At 47.7% G+C, this 18,901-nt stretch overlaps 1 protein-coding gene across 10 annotated transcripts in view; it reads left to right on the forward strand.

Annotated features, from left to right (window-relative positions):
* The first annotated feature begins 906 nt into the window (after nucleotides 1-906).
* The window catches only part of sptan1 (spectrin alpha, non-erythrocytic 1), a 37,073-nt gene continuing 19,078 nt past the window's right edge, over nucleotides 907-18,901 (forward strand). For all 10 annotated transcript variants that reach the window (XM_076283579.1, XM_076283583.1, XM_076283585.1 and 7 more), the window contains exons 1-18: nucleotides 907-984; nucleotides 10,267-10,509; nucleotides 11,217-11,342; nucleotides 12,303-12,443; nucleotides 12,750-13,030; nucleotides 13,395-13,539; nucleotides 13,792-13,946; nucleotides 14,273-14,408; nucleotides 14,715-14,816; nucleotides 15,080-15,217; nucleotides 15,591-15,701; nucleotides 15,811-15,888; nucleotides 16,046-16,201; nucleotides 16,422-16,626; nucleotides 16,979-17,160; nucleotides 17,703-17,946; nucleotides 18,216-18,338; nucleotides 18,542-18,759. In XM_076283579.1, coding sequence (XP_076139694.1) covers nucleotides 10,273-10,509; nucleotides 11,217-11,342; nucleotides 12,303-12,443; nucleotides 12,750-13,030; nucleotides 13,395-13,539; nucleotides 13,792-13,946; nucleotides 14,273-14,408; nucleotides 14,715-14,816; nucleotides 15,080-15,217; nucleotides 15,591-15,701; nucleotides 15,811-15,888; nucleotides 16,046-16,201; nucleotides 16,422-16,626; nucleotides 16,979-17,160; nucleotides 17,703-17,946; nucleotides 18,216-18,338; nucleotides 18,542-18,759 — 2,778 coding nt within the window. In that variant the 5' untranslated portion in view covers nucleotides 907-984; nucleotides 10,267-10,272. The remainder of the gene's footprint in view (nucleotides 985-10,266; nucleotides 10,510-11,216; nucleotides 11,343-12,302; nucleotides 12,444-12,749; nucleotides 13,031-13,394; nucleotides 13,540-13,791; nucleotides 13,947-14,272; nucleotides 14,409-14,714; nucleotides 14,817-15,079; nucleotides 15,218-15,590; nucleotides 15,702-15,810; nucleotides 15,889-16,045; nucleotides 16,202-16,421; nucleotides 16,627-16,978; nucleotides 17,161-17,702; nucleotides 17,947-18,215; nucleotides 18,339-18,541; nucleotides 18,760-18,901) is intronic.

Genomic DNA, 18,901 nt, shown 5'->3' on the forward strand with positions numbered 1-18,901 from the left:
GTCGCTTCCTGACATCTTTCCCTCTGGATTTTCCATTATAATGTGCAGGTTAAGGGGTCTATATATACACCATACACCCTCTCAGGTGTGCTGGCAGCCCATTGGTTGACCTTATTGGATGAACTGAGAGGGCTATTCAGTGGAATGTTAACACTTCATTGGTTGAGTATGTGTGAAAATTACCATCATGGATTGTCCTGCTAGATGGGTGTCAGTGTCAGTGCTTCAAGACAAAGGCATGATTAGGCTATGTGGTGGGCCTAAAAGAAACATGGGGGGCAACAAAGGGAGCAACATTTTATGATATGCCTCTCAAAGTTCACTTCCAACATAACATTCCATGATTTAACCTACATATTATGATGTATGTGATGATTGGGCAACTATGGCTATCTGAAAATATAATTGCAGACAGCAAAATTCAGACTAGTGTAGAGCTTAGAGAGATGGATGTAGACTAGGCTAGTGAGCACATTCCTGGACAAATCCAATACCACCCCAAATTAAATGAACTATGTTGAGATGTTGAGACTCTGACCAAACTTTTCACATAACACGAGCAATGTTATATCTAGCTTTTTAATGTATGGATGTTTAAATGAAAGTAGGTTAATGCCTAGCTTATAACAAGTTCATTAGACTCATATAGGGACCTTTGTTATGTAGGCAAAATGTATGAGCAATCACATTCCACTAATGAACAATCATATTAACATTAAGGTTATGGTTGTGTTCATTAGTGACATAGTCACCAACCATAATAATTAGACTGATGAATTGATGTGAATGGTTTCCGTCGGATGTGAACTCGGTTTATTCCGTATGTTTTCGTCAAACGCTCGGTGTGTTGCTGCGGCGTATGATGTCACTCCCTCGCGAAAAGAGTATTATATTGCTCCCCCGCCACCACCAGCTATTTCATTCGGGGAGGTTGCCACCCGTTTCGATCCAGTCCTCGTAAGCAGAGAAAACTACACTGAAGAGGTATGATTGCATTGATATTTTAACATATTAATACTTTTAGAGAACCCATAACAACACCTGCATGTTTGAACATTGTGTCGTTTTTACAGATTTTAAGTGATTGTGCTTAAGAGTTTTGCTAGCAAGCTTGAGAGACCGTGCTACCAGCTACCTGCCTACCAAACTAGCTGTCATGCTATCGCAAGCTCTGAAGAGAGGTTAATATATAACCTAAAGCAAGGATAAACCTATTCAAAGGTTTATCTCACAAAAATGTGTGCATCGTTTGTTTTCATATGACAATTTTCAATATAACGTTAATGGATCTGCAAAACGCATGTTTCTGGAATTGGTTACTGTTAGCTGGAGTATTTCTTCCACTTGTCCCATAAAAAGCACTCGCCCAGTAACGTGAAGTAGGGTAGCAGGCGGATACATTGGTGGTTAGCTATGGGTTAGTTCGTTATGTTTAACAACAGTTTTGGCTTTCTGGTGTATATTATTGTTGTGGGCAATTAATGAATGCATGGGCAATTTGTTTAGGTGCTAAGTACCCGGTATAGCTGTCATTGTAACTTCCCAAGAAAATGTGTTGTCCAGGGCGTTCACGTTAGCTTGGCTAGTGTGTTAGATAGAACGTTAGCTTGGTGCTAGCGGTTGAACTGGATTAACTGAAAATGTCCAGTTCGATATACGTGTCATTTGTCTGAAATGTCTGTTGCCACATGTTCTTGTGTAAATCGAAGATTTTATGAGACACTTCCTAATTTGTGTTGTTATCAAGGTGCAGCAATCCTCTGCTGAAGCTAGCTAATGTTAGACATTTCGAATGTGGAGGACCCACCCAGCGCCAGACGAACTGGAATGTCATTGAACAAATGGAATCAGACGAAAGGCAGTCTGTTGTATGCAAGCGTTATTTGATATGATTACAATTTAACGAACAAATCAGAGGAAATGCATTGTGTTTAACTAGCCAATGCAATTCCGATATAATGTCTTTTTTCGTATTACAGTAAATCAGTCAGCGACCAGCGTATTGTTTTGTTTAGTCAGCGTTGCTACAATGGCGAACCTCGCGGATCAAGTTGACGTCCAGTCTGCTTTACAGGAGTGCCTGGTCAGATTGACCGTGTAGTTCGCCTGCAAAGAGGCGTAAACACTTCGATTTGTCGACTTTTAGAATGTCGTTCAGATTACCATGAGCCTAGTACGCAGATATTTTTTTAATAGGGCAGATCCATCCCAAGCGTGTCGTGTCCCCTTTCAGTGATGAAGACGGATTGGTAATGTTGACATTTCTTTGTGTAGTCGTAAATGCATAGCACCAGCGGAGCTATCACCGTGATCAAATCACAATTGTTTGTAATCATCATTTAAACAGGCCCATCATTCTGACCACTAAACATATGTAAATACTTTTCGTAAACAGCATGCGTCTCCGTCAACTTTTTTTTTATTCTACCAAAGCACCCATTTCTATGATCTCAACGTGAGGTCTGTCAGCTGGAAAGTTCTAGTTTTTGTGCACAGTCATTAGTATTCACACTTACTCCTTTGGGCCTTACTGTAGGCTGTTGGAGGTTGCCTAGGATGTGAGAACAGAGGCTCTGACATTTAGTTTTCAGACAAGGAATCCGTGGTGGGCCCTTCCTCTGACGCTGTAATCATCATTCTGTTGATAATCAAATCACGGGGCTATTCTAGGCCTTGGGCCTCTCTGCAGAATTAGCTTTGGTGTTATGGATCCTGTCCCCTGTCCCCTATGACGCATCTGTTATTTAGCATCCCTCTGAGAAGCTAGACAGAATATTACACACTATGCTTTTAGTAACCTTTACAATGTCCTGACAAACTTCTTTTTGAACATACCATTAAAAAATACCCTCTAACCTGTCATGCTGTTACCTCTCCACTGTGGTTGACTAAACACACTGTTGTGGCAGTGAGGAACAGAAACTTGGGTGTGCTCCTTCAGCTGTACGCATGATGCATTCAGGCACATCAGAAGGGGTCCTCGTTATGTCTTACTTTTTACTGTCAGCAATTTAGTATGTCATACCAATGCGCAACGATATCAAGGCCAACTTGCATAGATGTAATGCGAGTCTCTAAGTGTAGGCCTCATTATTGTCTTGTGCTATCAGGAAAGGTTTAGTCAAACACTTTTTGTTTATACTGGTTTCAATCATAAAACTATATGGACTCGTTTGTTTTGTCACAGTCATCATGAGTGAAGTGTATTGGTTATAAGCATTCCCCGAAATCCAGCCAGTGGGATGATCACATTTGAATAGATTGTGTTGCCTAGTTACTTCACAGCCTCGCTTAGTGAGTGCAACCATTGACCGTTATCAGTCCACGGAAGGCTATCTCTAACAGCTGTGGCCTGTTAGGCTCGGCCCAGTGACATACAGTAGCTCTCAGTGTGTCATTGTAGGCAGTGCATGCCTCCTCGGTATTGCATTGCATCCACTCACGTAACCCAAGCCAGTGTCGTCAACCATGCCCCTAGCTGCCTGGGAGAGTCCCCATAGCGGAGTGCCATTCCTGTGCTGTCAGTCCTGCCATGTCAGTGTCAGGTGGGCGACAAATTGCCGGCTGGCCGTTACCCTCTGGGAATGAGCTGGTGTGGCCTGTGATGTCGAGAAAAGAAGGGTGTGTGTGTGAGGTGGCTGTCCCTCTGTCTTGCTTTGTCGGCTGTTCTCTTTTAAGAGTGTGTTTGTATGCGTTCCATTCTGTGTGATGGTTGGATCCTTTTGCATGTTTAGGCTAATTAAGCCTGATTGTCAACCAATGAAAATGAGCTACTGTTACTTAACCGTCACTGTCAATGTTTTTAATTTTAACCTTTACATTAATGTTGTGCCCCCCATAGCCCCTGTTACCATGTCCAAGTTTATTAAACCCAAACTAAAGGTAATGTGTTGCATGAGAGTGTCAGTGTGTTTACGTGTGTTTGAATGGGTTTGCCGTGAGTAGTGAATGGGTTTGCAGTGAGAGGCACATTTGTGTGCGTGAGTGGAGTGGGTGGGTGGAGTGGCTGGGGATGGTAAAGAATGGTCCGAAGGTTCTGGAATGTTGAGAGCAGGAAGTAGCCCTATGAGAAGGACATTCCAGCTCGGTGATGTGTGTGTGTGTGTGTGTGTGTGTCTTCTGTCCTGCTGCTGTTGTTCAGACAGAGAGACGCAAGGGCTGGGCCGGGTCTTGGCTGCCTCCCCACATGGCCCCTCTACTGCAGGGGAGATGCGTCTGCCTGCAGTGCAGAGAGGAGGAAGCCAGAGACACCGAGACGGAGGAAGAAAAGATGATAGAAAGAAAGAAAGAAAGGAAGAAAGAAAGAAAGAAATACTAGTGAATGATGAATGAATGAACAGGGGAGGTAGTCCAAGAGGGGAAGAATAAGTGGAATCCTGTCCTAGTTAAGGCCGTAGATGGCCTGTCCTTAAAAGCAGAGGAACCGCAGAGGGCAAGAGAGGAGAATGAATAGCAAAAAGAACAGAAGTGTTACTGTGCTTATAGTATGTTTATGCCTGGATTCATTCAGCTCTGGAGCAGTCCTGCTCCCAGCCATAGTTTTATGGTGTCCATATTTCATCACAAACTAGTCACATGAATCCAGTGCTGTGTGTTCTGCATGGGTTTGAGAGTGTGTGTCTGTGTGGGGACGTTTCTGGGATTCCTGCATGATAAAGGTTGCAGTGTTTTTTTTTTTGTTTTTTTTATCAAAAACAGAGCTGGATATGTCCCAGCTGTTACACAACATGGAGAATAAAGAGTAAAAGTGTGTATTCAGTAAGCAGTGACTAGTGTACAAGACTGTGAACTGGAATTTAAGTCATTCCTTAGCTGACATTGGTCTGTGGCTGCCATTTTGTGCGATTCAGTCCCAGATATGCTGCTTTTAGATGGGGCCACTTTTCAGCATTAAGCCGGAGGAGTGCTGTTGAAAGATGGAGCCTGTAGCTCAGCGATGGCGTCCTCCTCTGCAGTTCAAGTTCATCAATATTGAATGTTGACAGGAAATTCAGTCGTGAAGGAGGGGGGGAGGGGGGGGGGAGTAAATGCACTTTCACAACAGCGGTTACTCTGGCCAAGAAGGCTGTGTGAAACACCCTGAGAGCCTGGTGTGGGCTGGTGTGGGCCGATGTGGGCCGATGTGGGCCGATGTGGGCCTACAGATAGACTTCTCACTGCTTCTCACTGCAGGGATAGAGAATGGATGCTGGCCTCTTCCTGTGTTCTATCTGTGTACTCTCTCTCGCTGATGGGCGTTGTTTCTCCCTCCTCTTGGACGTGGAGATCCTCGGAGACGGCCCACCCGTTTCCTGCAAATTCCACAGGCCCTCTACACCCTCCCTAGATCTGTCGTCATGGCCACCCCCCCCCCTTCATCCCCCTTAACCTCCTCGATAACAGATGTGTTTCCATGGAAACTTCCCGGGGTTGTTGCGTGACCTCATCCGATTTTCCCAGCCCCTCTAGCTTCCTCCGTGGGTGTAAAGCAGAGGCTCTGCTATAGGCCTCAGGGGCTCGCACTACATGCATTTGGAAGCAGTGAAGGAGCCCGGCCCTGGAGAGCAGCAGCTTTTTAAACATGTTTGTAGGATGTCTGTTCTGTGTTCTGACTAACTCTATTTTCTCTGCTGAGAACATTGCATTGAATTGCAATGGTGCAGTGCGATGGGAATCAACAGGTTTTTTTTCTCTCTCTCTCTCTCTCGCTCTCTCTCTCGCTCGCTCGCTTGGTCGCGCACACACACACACACACACACACACACACACACCTACATTCAGAGACACACAGTGTCTTCTCCCCTCTCTCAGCACTCACTGTCTCTCGTCCTTGCTCGACATACTTCTGCAGTTATATGTGTCCCTGGCCACCTCTGGGGGTTTATAAATACCTCGGCTGTTCTGCCGAATGCGCGGTATGTCTTTATGCCACGCCGGAGCTCATTATCAGCAGCACAGGCTGGGAAAAGCAGGCTCCTGATCGCCGGGATGGAGAGGGACTAAGTGTGCCGCTGCCAGCTCTAAAAACAGCTCTGCTGAAGGCGAGCGAGAAGAAGGGGCGGCAAGTCTGCTTAGAGACAAGAACCTCAAACTGCCGTCGGTGTTGTTGAGGGAGGAAGCGAGTTTTTTGATTGTTCTGTTTCCTCCGTGGTTCAGTTATATGATTGGTTTGTGGTCAACCGACTGCCTGTGTGTTGTCTGGGTTGTGAAGGTGCTTCAAGTAAACATCTGTGGTCGTGTGGGCTGTTTTGGTCACGTGCCTGTGGTCTGACCGTACCGTGGTTGCTACTCTCTCGCTTCACATTTTTAGTAGTCTGGTGTTGTCACTACACCACAACACGACACAACATTCAGCACAGCACAATATGGGCCTCTGCAGTCTGCATCCACATGTGCATGTAGCTCTCTGCTGTGCTGCACAGGGTCCGCATCAGTGAGGTTTCTCGATGCGTGTGAGTAAGAGGGAGCGGGACGTAGGAGCGTCAGAGATTCTGGAGGTGCTGCTGAGGGGGAAGGGTTGCCATTTTAAGTAAGTGGGTGGGAGATGGTGTTATCATTTGAGCGCACCCAGTGTAGAAGCACCTATCTTTCTGTGCAGCCGTGTAGCTACGTAGGGGGGTTAAGACGTAGTCCTCCAGACCCCACTTCATTTGTGCGCTTGCTGGGGCCACACCCATATGAATTTTGAAATCATTCACCTCAGATGAGCCGCTATGTCGGAGAACTTGGACAGATTTTCTGCATCCTTGATTTGATCGTAAAGGTAAAGGTGAATGCATACTGCAGCATTCCTGCTGTTTGGCGATATGTGATCAGCTCAGTGTCACTGCTGAAGTCATGTGGCTGGGCAGAGTTAACAAGAGGCGTGAGGTCTGGTGACTTGGATTTCACACCCAGCCGAAGATTTCTGCACGCAGCTGTAATGACATCATTTTAGAGTCCACAGTCTGCCCTCTGGAACACACGGACACAGTCCACCTTTGGAGGGAGTGGCCCTTCAAACAATCCAACCAAAAAACCTGATAGGCCTATCCTGTTGAAGAAACTGATACCCCATTGGTTACTGTTGACTTCAATCTCCCAGCTAGGGTCAAGTTTCCATCCTTGTCTGTAGTGACCACTGACCACTATCTGGCTGGAATCAGGTCACAGCCTGCTGTTAAATCCCCCAGGACGCTATCAGTGAGCCGGGACTGCTTAGCAGAGAAGAGATGGGATGGGCTGGGTGGGTAGGGAAGGTTAGGTGGGGGATGGGCGGCCTGGCTGACAGTTTGAACATGATGAGGACTGCCCTGGCTGCTGTAATCGGCTTGGAAGTTGGCACACGTTCTATTTAGTTTTATTGTGGAGAATTGCACATCTGTCTGTTTGTGTTTTTGAGCGGGGTTTTAGCTCCAGTCTGATGTGTGATTGGAGAGCATTGGCAACTGTACATGCCATCTCCTCCGCCATTTTCCACCGATTCTCCTCCCGCTCCCCCTGTGTTGCCAAGGCTCCGTGGCTGTGTAGGTGGGTGTAATTACCATGAGGGTCTGCTCTGACGGATGTGCGTAGTGCGGCGTAGACAGCTACTCCAGTGACGGGGCCGTGCCTGTTTACTTAATAACAGACGGGCTGCATCTGCCGCAGTAGCAGCCTGGGCAGCAGGTCTGTTGTGCTGTGGGACTTGGGGAATTGCAGAAGGCACGGGCCGTGAGGCCAGGCAGGTTAATGTAACCTGCTGTAATGTGAGCCACTGTGCCCTGCTGTGGGGATGGAGCTGCAGCTACGGCTACGCACACGGATGTTGAGAGCAGGGTAGAGCTGCAGCTGCTGCTGATGCTGCTGACTCAACTGATCCAGTCTGTGATGGAGTGGATAGAAGCTCTCAGTGAACTGCCTCTCTCTCTTATTCTCTCTCTCTCCCTTTCTCTCTCTTTCTCTCTCCACATATACACATGCTCTCTCTCTCTATACACATGCACTCTCTCCCCCTCTCTTTCACCCTCACCTCATCTCACTCTTTCTCGCTCACCCGATTTCATGCACTCATCTTTAGCCCTCTCTCTCACTCCATCGTCCATTCTCTCTCTCCCTCTCTCCCAGAGGGCTGTGTTGGCCCCTGTAACAAAGGCTTTCATTGATCCAGTCTGGCACCCCAGGCCATGGAAGTGACTGACTGTGTGGATGACTGTAAAGCCAGCCCCCCCCCTGGTTTTGTTTGTCCGTTTGAAGAAAAGCTAGCCCCCTCTTTCTTTCTTTCTTTCTTTCTTTCTTTCTTGATCCCTTTTCCTCTTCCTCTCTCTCTGTGGTCATTGACTCTGGCTTTCCATTGCAGCTCTCAAGTGTTGTGTCCTGCTGCTTAGCCAGTATTAAATGTAATTTTCTTTTGAATGATGAGATGAGAGCATTGAAAAAGCATAATTACTCTAAAATAAACAATGTATTTAGAGAGGAGTCAGACATAATTTGTCAGAAGACCCACCCAGTTTTATAATGGAGTCATTAATAGATCCAGGCCTGTGTTTTGCTCTGGATATAGACTACACTTAGAACAGGCCACCATTAGCCATCTGCTCCTCCTAGAGGCCCAGGACAAGCTGAGGTCACACCTTTCAGACTGATGAGTCCATCCTGGCCCTAGGTGCAGGTCACAGACCCCTGGGAATTGGCTGCAGATGTTCACAGCTGTGCGTCAGGTCCATTTAGAGCAGTCCAAATGAGCTGGGTCGCCAGTCCTGATCTCTCATGTGATATTACCATCAATCAGCCAGCAGGCCAACCTACAGCGGCCCCATGACAATTTGACATGTGTCTGAAAATGTACTAGCAGATTGTAGCACAGTAAAATAGGACAAGTATTTCTGGAAGTGTCTGTGAAGCCACAGTCATAGACTGGCCTTCTGGCGTGATTGGCATGACACTGGAGTGATCTCACAGGTGAGGGACATTCCCAGAGGTCAGCTGTCCCCTCTTGCTGTGGGAAGGCTGCAGGGCGTGGCTGAGAGCCCCAGACTTTCTCTCTGGGAAGACCTTGTGTGAAGGTCATTGGGTGCAACATCCCATTTAGATGAACAGTTCCCATAGCACCACTGATGGAGAAAGATGGTAACAACAATGCCAAGCTAATGACCCATGATGCCACTTTCTTGGGGGTGTAGTCCAGAGAGATGACTTATAACATACAGAAACATAGAGCCTATACATTATAGACCCAGCCTGTACGGTCAGTAGCTGTGTCTGTCACTTTCCCAGTTTTGTATTTGTGGTAATTGGTGTGTTGATGACCTTTCAGTCCGGTCTCTGTCATAACAATGGTGTGACCCCTAATGGGCTGCCCAGCTGAGCCCAGCATGGCTCTCTCCCAGAGCAGCCCTCCAGACAGAGAGGATGGGGACTGGGGGACATGTGCTGGTTAGTGAGGGGGGTTGGTGTGGGTGTGTGGTGTGAGCTGGTTGGGTGATTTTGGTAAAGGGGGGTGAAGGGATGGCACCTCCGGGGGTGTGTGTGTGTGTGTTGCTGGGGGGTTGGGGGCTGACGGCAGCATTCTCTTTGTGTTCGGACAGCGTTTGTGCAGAGCTTCTCTGTGGAATTTCCGCCAGGCCCCCCTGGTGTGCTCAGCTGCCGGGGTCTGCTAAACGTCAGCTGGAATGCTAACGCCCTCCCCCCCAGCACACACACACACACATTCTCAAATGCACACACACTACCCACACCCTTTGCTTTGTTTTATCCTGTCCATAAAAATGATGGTCCTTTTCTCGGAATTGTAGTTAAAAGGTGTTGTGTGCTTTATTTGCTGGGGATTGTAAGAAATGGGGGGGTTGTTAAAAAAGATAGCACAAGGCCTCCACCAATACACCTAACAGGAATAGCTGGACGAATACGTGGCCATTTTGTCATATGAATTAATTGTTGAATTTTGGAATTGATCCTACTACACCCGTGTAGTTCACCACGTTTCTCTCTTGATCCTACTACACCCGTGTAGTTCACCACGTTTCTCTCTTGATCCTACTACACCCGTGTAGTTCACCACGTTTCTCTCTTGATCCTACTACACCCGTGTAGTTCACCACGTTTGTCTCTTGATCCTACTACACCCGTGTAGTTCACCACGGTTGTCTCTTTTCTCTGTTGTGTGTTGCATGTTGCTTTGGGGTGATTAGGACGCATAGTTCCCCCCCCTGAGCCAAAATATGGTCCGTGTGAATGTCATTTGGCCAAGAAAATGTGTTTAGGCTTTACTGTAGCTATTTTCTTGTGAATTGGTCCTAACTTGTGTTTGTTGGCATTGTCGTACCTCAGCAGAAGATGGACGCCAGTGGGGTGAAAGTGCTGGAGACGGCCGATGACATCCAGGAGCGCCGGCAGCAGGTGCTCGACCGCTACCGGCGCTTCAAGGAGTTGTCGACCATGCGCCGGCAGAAGCTGGAGGACTCGTACCGCTTCCAGTTCTTCCGCCGGGACGCCGACGAGCTGGAGAAATGGATCCTCGAGAAGCTGCAGATTGCTTCCGACGAGAACTACAAGGACCCCAGCAACCTGCAGGTCAGACACACAGGCAGGCCTCCTATCTTGCCTGAAGTAAAGTAAAGTTCACATGAGGGGTGGTGTGGCAGACACACAGGCAGGCCTCCCATCTTGCCTGAAGTAAAGTAAAAGTTCACATGAGGGGTGGTGTGGCAGGAAGTAGCAGGGTCATGCAGAGGTGTCCGCAAGGAATGTTTTCATTGATATTAGTTTGCAGAATATAGAGTGTTGACTCCCAAGGCTTTTCACTCATATGTTGTGCTGAAGGGTCCGTAAAGGCAATTCATGGGTTTCATCAGGTCCCTTTCCACAGGTGTATAAAATCAAGCACGTAGATTATGAATGCAGACTGCATGGTGCTTAATTAAAACAGCTGTGGAAAGGGACCTGATGAAACCCATGAATAGGGGGTGAAGGTGCAATATGAAACGATGGATAGTCACAATGTGTGGGTTTCAAAGTCTGAGTAAGGAATGTGGCATGGGTAATGTTTAACTAGGCTATATCTTGGCCAACTCTGTAGCCTTTGGTACATTGTTTTGCTAAGTGCTAAGGTCATCAACTTTTACATGTACTATACTATAAACCATGCCAGGCCCCACTGGCCAAATGAAATAAACTGCTGTTATTCTTTTCCTCCATGGACATTCTATTCCTCCATGGACATTATTTTCCTCCATGGACATTCTATCTTCTCATTGTCTGTATTGTTTTTCTGTCTGCAGGGAAAGCTGCAGAAACACCAGGCCTTCGAGGCGGAGGTGCAGGCCAATGCTGGGGCCATCATCAAACTGGACGAGACGGGCAACCTGATGATCTCTGAGGGCCACTTCGCATCCGAAACCATCCGGGTAAAGCCTTACAGTTGCTATGCTAAACGTCAGCTGGAGTGCTAATGCTCTGCCCCTCCTACACACACAAGCACACGCACACACGCACACACGCATACACAAGCACACACACACACACACAGACACACAAGCACACACAAGCACACACACACACAAGCACACACAAGCACACACAAGCACACACAAGCACACACAAGCACTCACACACACACACAAGCACACGCGCACACACACGCGCACACACACACACGCACACACACACGCGCACACACAGTACATAGGGTTAGGATTATTTACATCAAATGATAATGTCTAGTTTTGATATGTGATGGTGCTGATGATGCTGATGATGATGGTGCTGATGATGATGATGATGATGATGATGGTGCTGGTGACTGCAATAATAAAGTTTTAGTGCAGATGTACGGTGCACTGTTAACCCTTCCCATGTGGTTCAGTCCTTCACGCCCTACCGGACTGCCCAGCGGCCCATAGTAACAAGTGTCAATTATGGAAGTTTTGTCCCAGTAGGTGCTTGGGTGCTGTGACTCAGTTGTTTCCACCACTGAACTGTCCTCTTTTTTCCTGTCTTCCCTAGAGTGAAATGTATGGCTTGATTTGCAGTGACGATCTGAATTCTCTGTAGCAGCAGTAGAATTCATTAATATTTGAGGGTGATCCGGCATTCATGCATGAAATGCTACCTGTATAGCACTCCTTTATATCTTTATTCAATTTTCCCGGTATTATACTTCACAACTTTCATGTTCTGGTAAAGAATAACTTGGTCTTCAAGAGAAGTGTTGCCTTGACACCCCAACCAATAGAACTAGTATGACACAAGTCAGAAAGCACTCTCTTTTAGATCTCAGCTATCCTTTGCTGCTAGTCTCCAGTTGGGGAGATGGGGGTCCATGATGAGCGCTCCATCCTCACTTGTGTTCCTCCTCCCCGTCCCAGACGCGTCTGGAGGAGCTGCACCACCTGTGGGACCAGCTGCTGCAGAAGACCAAGGAGAAGGGTGTGCGTCTGCTGCAGGCCCAGAAGCTGGTGCAGTACCTGCGCGAGTGCGAGGATGCCCTCGACTGGATCAGTGACAAGGTCCGGCGCTCCTCCTCTCACTTCATCACTCTCTATACACTACTGTTATTGATGTAACATTTACACATTAAATTATATAGAATTAACCATTAACTTGTATTATTATCATTATAGACCAATTTCATACTTTGCATGCAAGTATATCATTTGTATACTTTATGTTTAGCTTCCAGCCAATTAACCTGTAAAGCATAGAATAATTACGGCAGGAGTCCATGCAATTTGGGGGATTCATCAGTTTAATTACATCAGGGATGCAGCTGCACTAAAGTTCCCTGCTCTCGTTTGTCCTGCTGTATCCTGTAGGAAGCCATCGTCACCTCCGAGGAGCTGGGCCAGGATCTGGAGCACGTCCAGGTGCTGCAGAAGAAGTTCGAGGAGTTCCAGACCGACCTGGCGGCACACGAGGAGCGCGTGAACGACGTCAACCAGGCGGCGGGCAAGCTGACCCAGGACTCGCACCCCGAGACCGAGCTGATCCTGCGCAAGCAGGAGGAGGTCAACAACGCATGGCAGCGGCTCAAAGGCCTGGCCCAGCAGAGGCAGGGCAAGCTGTTCGGTGCCGCCGAGGTGCAGCGCTTCAACAGGTACGTGCAGAGATGCTCGGGGAGCAGTTTCAACTCCGTGTTCAGTTCCCATGGGGAAAAAACCCTCCAGAAAATCGATTTCCTTACCTTCCCCCAGAACACTGTATTCAGTCTAAACTGAATTTGCAGTGTACTTGAGTAGCTCAGGTTATGACTTGAGTGTTGGATTTGATTTTCTTAAAACTACATATTAAATTTGAATTTGAATTGAAATTTGTCCAGTAGTCAATTTAACTGTGAAGATAAAGCGACATGGAATAAATATGGAAGCCATTATAGGCAAGCTAGTAAGGAGGTGTAGAGAGCGATTCCTGTGGTAATGATGAGTGGAGGCTGATGGCGGCACATTTGTGTTTGCCTGTAGGGATGTGGATGAGACCATCAGCTGGATCAAGGAGAAGGAGCAGCTAATGGCGTCGGATGATTTCGGCCGGGACCTGGCCAGCGTTCAGGCGCTGCTGCGCAAACACGAGGGCCTGGAGAGAGACTTGGCGGCCCTGGAGGACAAGGTCAGTCTAAACACACACACACACTCAGATACACACACATCAACTGTATAATTACATTGAAATGCAATCTCACCCATATATTGAACAAAACAATGTATTGCACACATGACCGACCGTATTACAAAAACAGTAGTCAGGCTTTAGTTCTAAGATGCCTCAGGAGCTTTATAGTGTGTCACCAACAAAGCGCTTCCAGAGGCTTTGAGGACTACCACTTGGCTCCGTCCTCATGTCGTCCCGGTCATCCCTCAGGTGAACACTCTTGGCGGCGAGGCCGAGCGCCTGCAGCAGACGCACCCCCAGAACGCCTCGCAGATCCACCTGAAGCGCGACGAGCTCATCACCAACTGGGAGCAGATCCGTACGCTGGCCGCTGAGAGACACGCACGCCTCAACGACTCCTACAGGTGAGCACGCTTCACTGCCCAGCGCTGTCCAGTGAGACCAGTTGGATAAGTTCTCAACAGCTGAACAGTTTTGACTAGTTTTTCTGTGATGTTATGGTAGGATAGCTATAGAATATGTGCAAGAACTTTGCCTGTTGACAGTTGACAATTAAATCAGGGCCCTTAAAACATAAATTGAATCGGTTTGGGGGGGTATTGGTGTTTAAGATCATAGAATTGAGAGTTCAAAGATGGAATCAGATGGATTGAAGAATTGAAAGGAATAGCGTGTAATGTTTTAAGTACTGTGCAGTAAGGTGATTGCTGTTGGTTGCGCTTCCCCCCAGACTGCAGCGCTTCACTGCTGACTTCCGTGACCTGACCAGCTGGGTGACTGAGATGAAGGCCCTCATCAACGCTGACGAGCTGGCCAACGACGTGGCCGGAGCTGAGGCGCTGCTTGACCGCCACCAGGAGCACAAGGTACAACACCATAGCTCACTAGAGAACCTGTCCATTAGCGAAAATAGATATAGCTACTCGGAGGCAAACCCACTCAAACAACTTCCATGGAGTCAGTATTGGTGGCTGGGTGTTACGGTTGAATTAGACTATGGCTATTAGACTATAGAGATTGCTAAAACACGTGACCAAGATTATGGGTACGTTTGGCCGTTTACATTGGTTCACATGGGCATGGATTGCCGCAAATCCCCAAAATGCTTTGCGTTCACCAATGGGAATTTCAATTTCCTGTGTGTGAGGAATGTTTGTTTCCTCTTTTTTCAGGGAGAGATTGATGCTCATGAAGACAGCTTCAAGGCCACCGATGAAGCTGGCCAGGCTTTGCTCAACACTGGACACTATGCTTCTGAGGAAGTCAAAGAGAAGGTATGTGTGTGTGTGTGTGTTTATGTATATACGTGTGTGTGTTTTCTATGTTTTACAGTGGTGGAAATAGAGAACACACATTGATGTCTTTTTGTGTGTGTGGTGTGTGTGTGTGTGTGTGTGTGTGTGTGTGTGTGTGTGTGTGTGTGTGTGTGTGTGTGTGTGTGTGTGTGTGTGTGTGTGTGTGTGTGTGTGTGTGTGTGTGTGTGTGTGTGTGTGTGTGTGTGTGTGTGTGGTGTGTGTGTGTGTGTGTGTGTGTGTAGCTGGGCATCCTGTCTGAGGAGAAGGAGTCTCTGCTGGAGCTGTGGGAGCTGCGTAGGCAGCAGTATGAGCAGTGCATGGACCTGCAGCTCTTCTACAGGGACACCGAGCAGGTGGATAACTGGATGAGCAAACAGGAGGTGCGTATAAGAGTATAATAATATATAAGAGTATAAGCGTGTAATAATATATATGGCTCATAAGCACAGCATTATAGCTCAGTAGCTCAGTATCTGATAACTGGGTTTGAGTTCGTCAAACATTTTAAAATATTCAGTTGTGCGTTTCCCAAAAGCATAGTTGCTAACTAAGTTAGCAACTTTGTTGGTTGCAATGCAATTTCCCATTGCCAACCAACTAAGTTGCTAACAGGTTAGAAACTATGCTATGCCCCTGTGCAGTAAGTTCCAGACATACTCTACAAGACACATAGTGTCGTAGCTAAGTGAGTCCAAAATAGGAGCTTGGTGAAAGCGTTGTGAAAGCGTTGTGAATGCGTTCCCTTGTCCGTAGGCCTTCCTGTTGAATGAGGACCTGGGCGACTCCCTGGACAGTGTGGAGGCTCTGCTGAAGAAGCACGAGGACTTTGAGAAGTCCCTCAGTGCCCAGGAGGAGAAGATCACCGTAAGGCTCCCCCTCTGTAGCACACCTCAGGAACACCTGTTCAGATGAGACTTGCTGAGTCTCTGATGGGGGAACGTAACCTGCTGCTCTGTCCTCTCTTGTGTTTAAGGCCCTCGATGAGTTTGCCACCAAGCTGATTCAGAACAACCATTACGCCAAGGAGGATGTGGCCACTCGCCGAGATGCTGTGAGCGGCTACTCTTTTACACTCAATCACACTTCCTGTTTGATATCTTATGGCATGGAAGCCACTGCGAATAGTTTGGATGGCAACCTGTCACAGTAGAAATATATTACATGAGTGAGTTTTTGAGAGATGACCATCCTGTCCTTCTGTCGTTTAGCTGCTGAGTCGACGCAACGCCCTCCATGAGCGTGCTCAGTCTCGCCGCGCTGCTCTGGAAGACTCCTTCCACCTGCAGCAGTTCTTCCGCGACTCCGACGAGCTCAAGAGCTGGATCAACGAGAAGATGAAGACTGCCACTGACGAGGCCTACAAGGTGGGCCATCGTCCGCTCCATTTCTGTTTTTTTAGGGCTTGTTTTTGATGTTTGCTTTAAATAAAATGGCTATAAACAGAGCACGGTAATTCTGCATACACAATATGCATAGGTAGACAAACGCATTGAACAGTCTAATTTTATTATTGTTATATTATATCAGATTATTCAGGGAAATTGAAGCTTCATCTTTGGTTCTTCTCTCCCTTTGTCTTCTCAGGACCCCTCCAACCTGCAGGGTAAAGTGCAGAAGCACCAGGCTTTCGAGGCCGAGCTCTCCGCCAACCAGAGCCGTATCGACGCTCTGCAGAAGTCTGGCCAGGAACTGCTCGACGGCAACCACTACGCCTCAGGCGAGGTGTCCACCCGCATGGACGAGGTCAGCACCCAGTGGAAGAAGCTTCTGGAAGCCACCGAGCTCAAAGGTGAGAGACTTTGGGGACCCAAACGGTTTGGTTTGTCTGTAGTATTTGTCTATTGAGCAAACAAATGTAGAAATAATAAAAAAAAAATTGTTGAATTTTAGCATTTACATATATTTCCACATATCAGTAATTTGGTAGCAGTGGCTCTGAAACAGGGAAGCCATAGCGGTCATACATTTTTATCATTAAACAGACCCCTTTCTTGAACAGTTTTTCTATAGTCATGTAATAGTTGGTCTGTAAGGAGTGATTTTCTGCATTGTGTTGTGAAGAGTGACGCTGTGGATTAGCAGCACTGATGGATGTCTTTAGAGCCACTCCTCACTCTTCTCTGTACTACATTTCCCATCAGGCATCAAGCTGCGTGAGGCTAACCAGCAGCAGCAGTTCAACCGCAACGTGGAGGACATCGAGCTGTGGCTGTACGAGGTGGAGGGCCATCTGGCCTCTGACGACTACGGCAAAGACCTGACCAGCGTGCAGAACCTGCAGAAGAAGCACGCTCTGCTGGAGGCCGACGTAGCTGCCCACCAGGTAAAAGGGTGTTGGAGTAACCTGACTGTTGCTCAGGAAACAGATCAGTCACCATCATTTGATTAATTTGATGGATGTGTAAATATGTTGAAGTCTCCTCAATGTAAAATAAGTAATTTTTGCCCTTTTAAATATATGGGTCTTCATTTCTACTTATTTGTATCTACATTCCCTCCTTCCCTCCTCCGAGCTTATAAATACAGCTTTATAAATGTAGGCAAATGAGGATCTAGATAGCATGAATAGCATAATTAAGTGTTTATACCAAAATAGTCCCACACCGGGGGAGCTGTGGCGCAGCAGGCTACAGCGCCCGTACCATATACGGGTCCGAGTGCCCACGGGGACCCAGGTTCCAATCCGACCTGCGGTCATTTCCCGATCCCACCCCATCTCTCTCTCCCACTTGCTTCCTGTCACTCTCCACTGTCCTGTCCAAATAAAAAAGGCAAAAAAAAAAGCCCAAAAAAATAGTCCCACACCACTAGCTCACCAAACCTGCCATATGTTTACACTGTCTCCTAAATCTCTCTCCCAAACAGGACCGCATTGACGGCATCACCATCCAGGCTCGTCAGTTCCAAGAGGCCGGCCACTTTGACGCCGACAACATCTGCAAGAAACAGGAAGCCCTGGTGGCGCGCTACGAGGCCCTGAAGGAGCCCATGGCCGCCCGCAAGCAGAAGCTGTCCGACTCACTGCGCCTGCAGCAGCTCTTTAGGGACGTGGAGGACGAGGAGACGTGGATCCGCGAGAAGGAGCCCATCGCCGCCTCCACCAACAGAGGTCAGTAGATACATCGATCAGAAGTGGACTGTGTATGGACCTGAAAGGGTATCGATTATGTAGATTAGTTGCCCATACTGATGTGATTGAGTGTGATATTTGTAAGTGCGTGTTTGTACTTGTAGGGGGGATTATAAGAGGCAGGTTGAGGTATCTCTACAGTGCCTACTGTTCTTTGAGTCAGGTGTTTGGGATGGGTGAATGCACCAGATTATATGATCATAGAATAATGATGTTCCTGGCCCTAATCTCTGCGCTGTCTCTCTCAGGCAAAGACCTGATTGGAGTGCAGAACCTGCTGAAGAAGCACCAGGCCCTTCAGGCTGAGATTGGTGGACACGAGCCACGCATCAAGGCAGTCACCCAGAAGGGTGAGGCCATGGTGGAGGAAGGTGGGTACCTCAGACCTGACGAGGAGCTCTGGAAATGTTCCTTTGCAACTTTAATTAAAACATGAAGAGACATAAAACGTTTCTTCACGTTGATACTTGGAGTAAAACCTAAAGCTTATGTAGAACTGTAACCAGGTTAATGAGAATTGAGAGCAGAGACTTGCTGAGGTGGCTGAAGTGTTGTTTCCCTCCGTGGTGGTCAGGCCACTTTGCTGGTGAGGAGGTGAAGGCGAAGCTGGGTGAACTGAACAGCCGCTGGGACACGCTGAAGGGCAAGGCTGGCCAGCGCCGCCAGGACCTGGAGGACTCTCTCCAGGCGCAGCAGTACTTCGCCGACGCCAACGAGGCCGAGTCCTGGATGCGGGAGAAGGAGCCCATCGTGGGGAGCCCCGACTACGGCAAAGACGAGGACTCGGCTGAGGTGAGGAGAAGATGGTCTTCATTGTCCTCTTGTCTCTGGTGGTCATTATATGTGATCAAATAAATGCATTCAACCTGGCAGTTCTGATGATTAAACACTATGGCAACAAAATGGTGATCAGATTCAGCAGATCCGTAAATGT

This window comes from Alosa pseudoharengus, unplaced genomic scaffold (assembly GCF_046254945.1).
Source record: "Alosa pseudoharengus isolate Yale_2024_CS ecotype anadromous, Long Island Sound unplaced genomic scaffold, YU_APseudo_1.1 YU_APseudo_1.1_scf_14, whole genome shotgun sequence".
NCBI classification, from domain to species: domain Eukaryota; kingdom Metazoa; phylum Chordata; class Actinopteri; order Clupeiformes; family Clupeidae; genus Alosa; species Alosa pseudoharengus.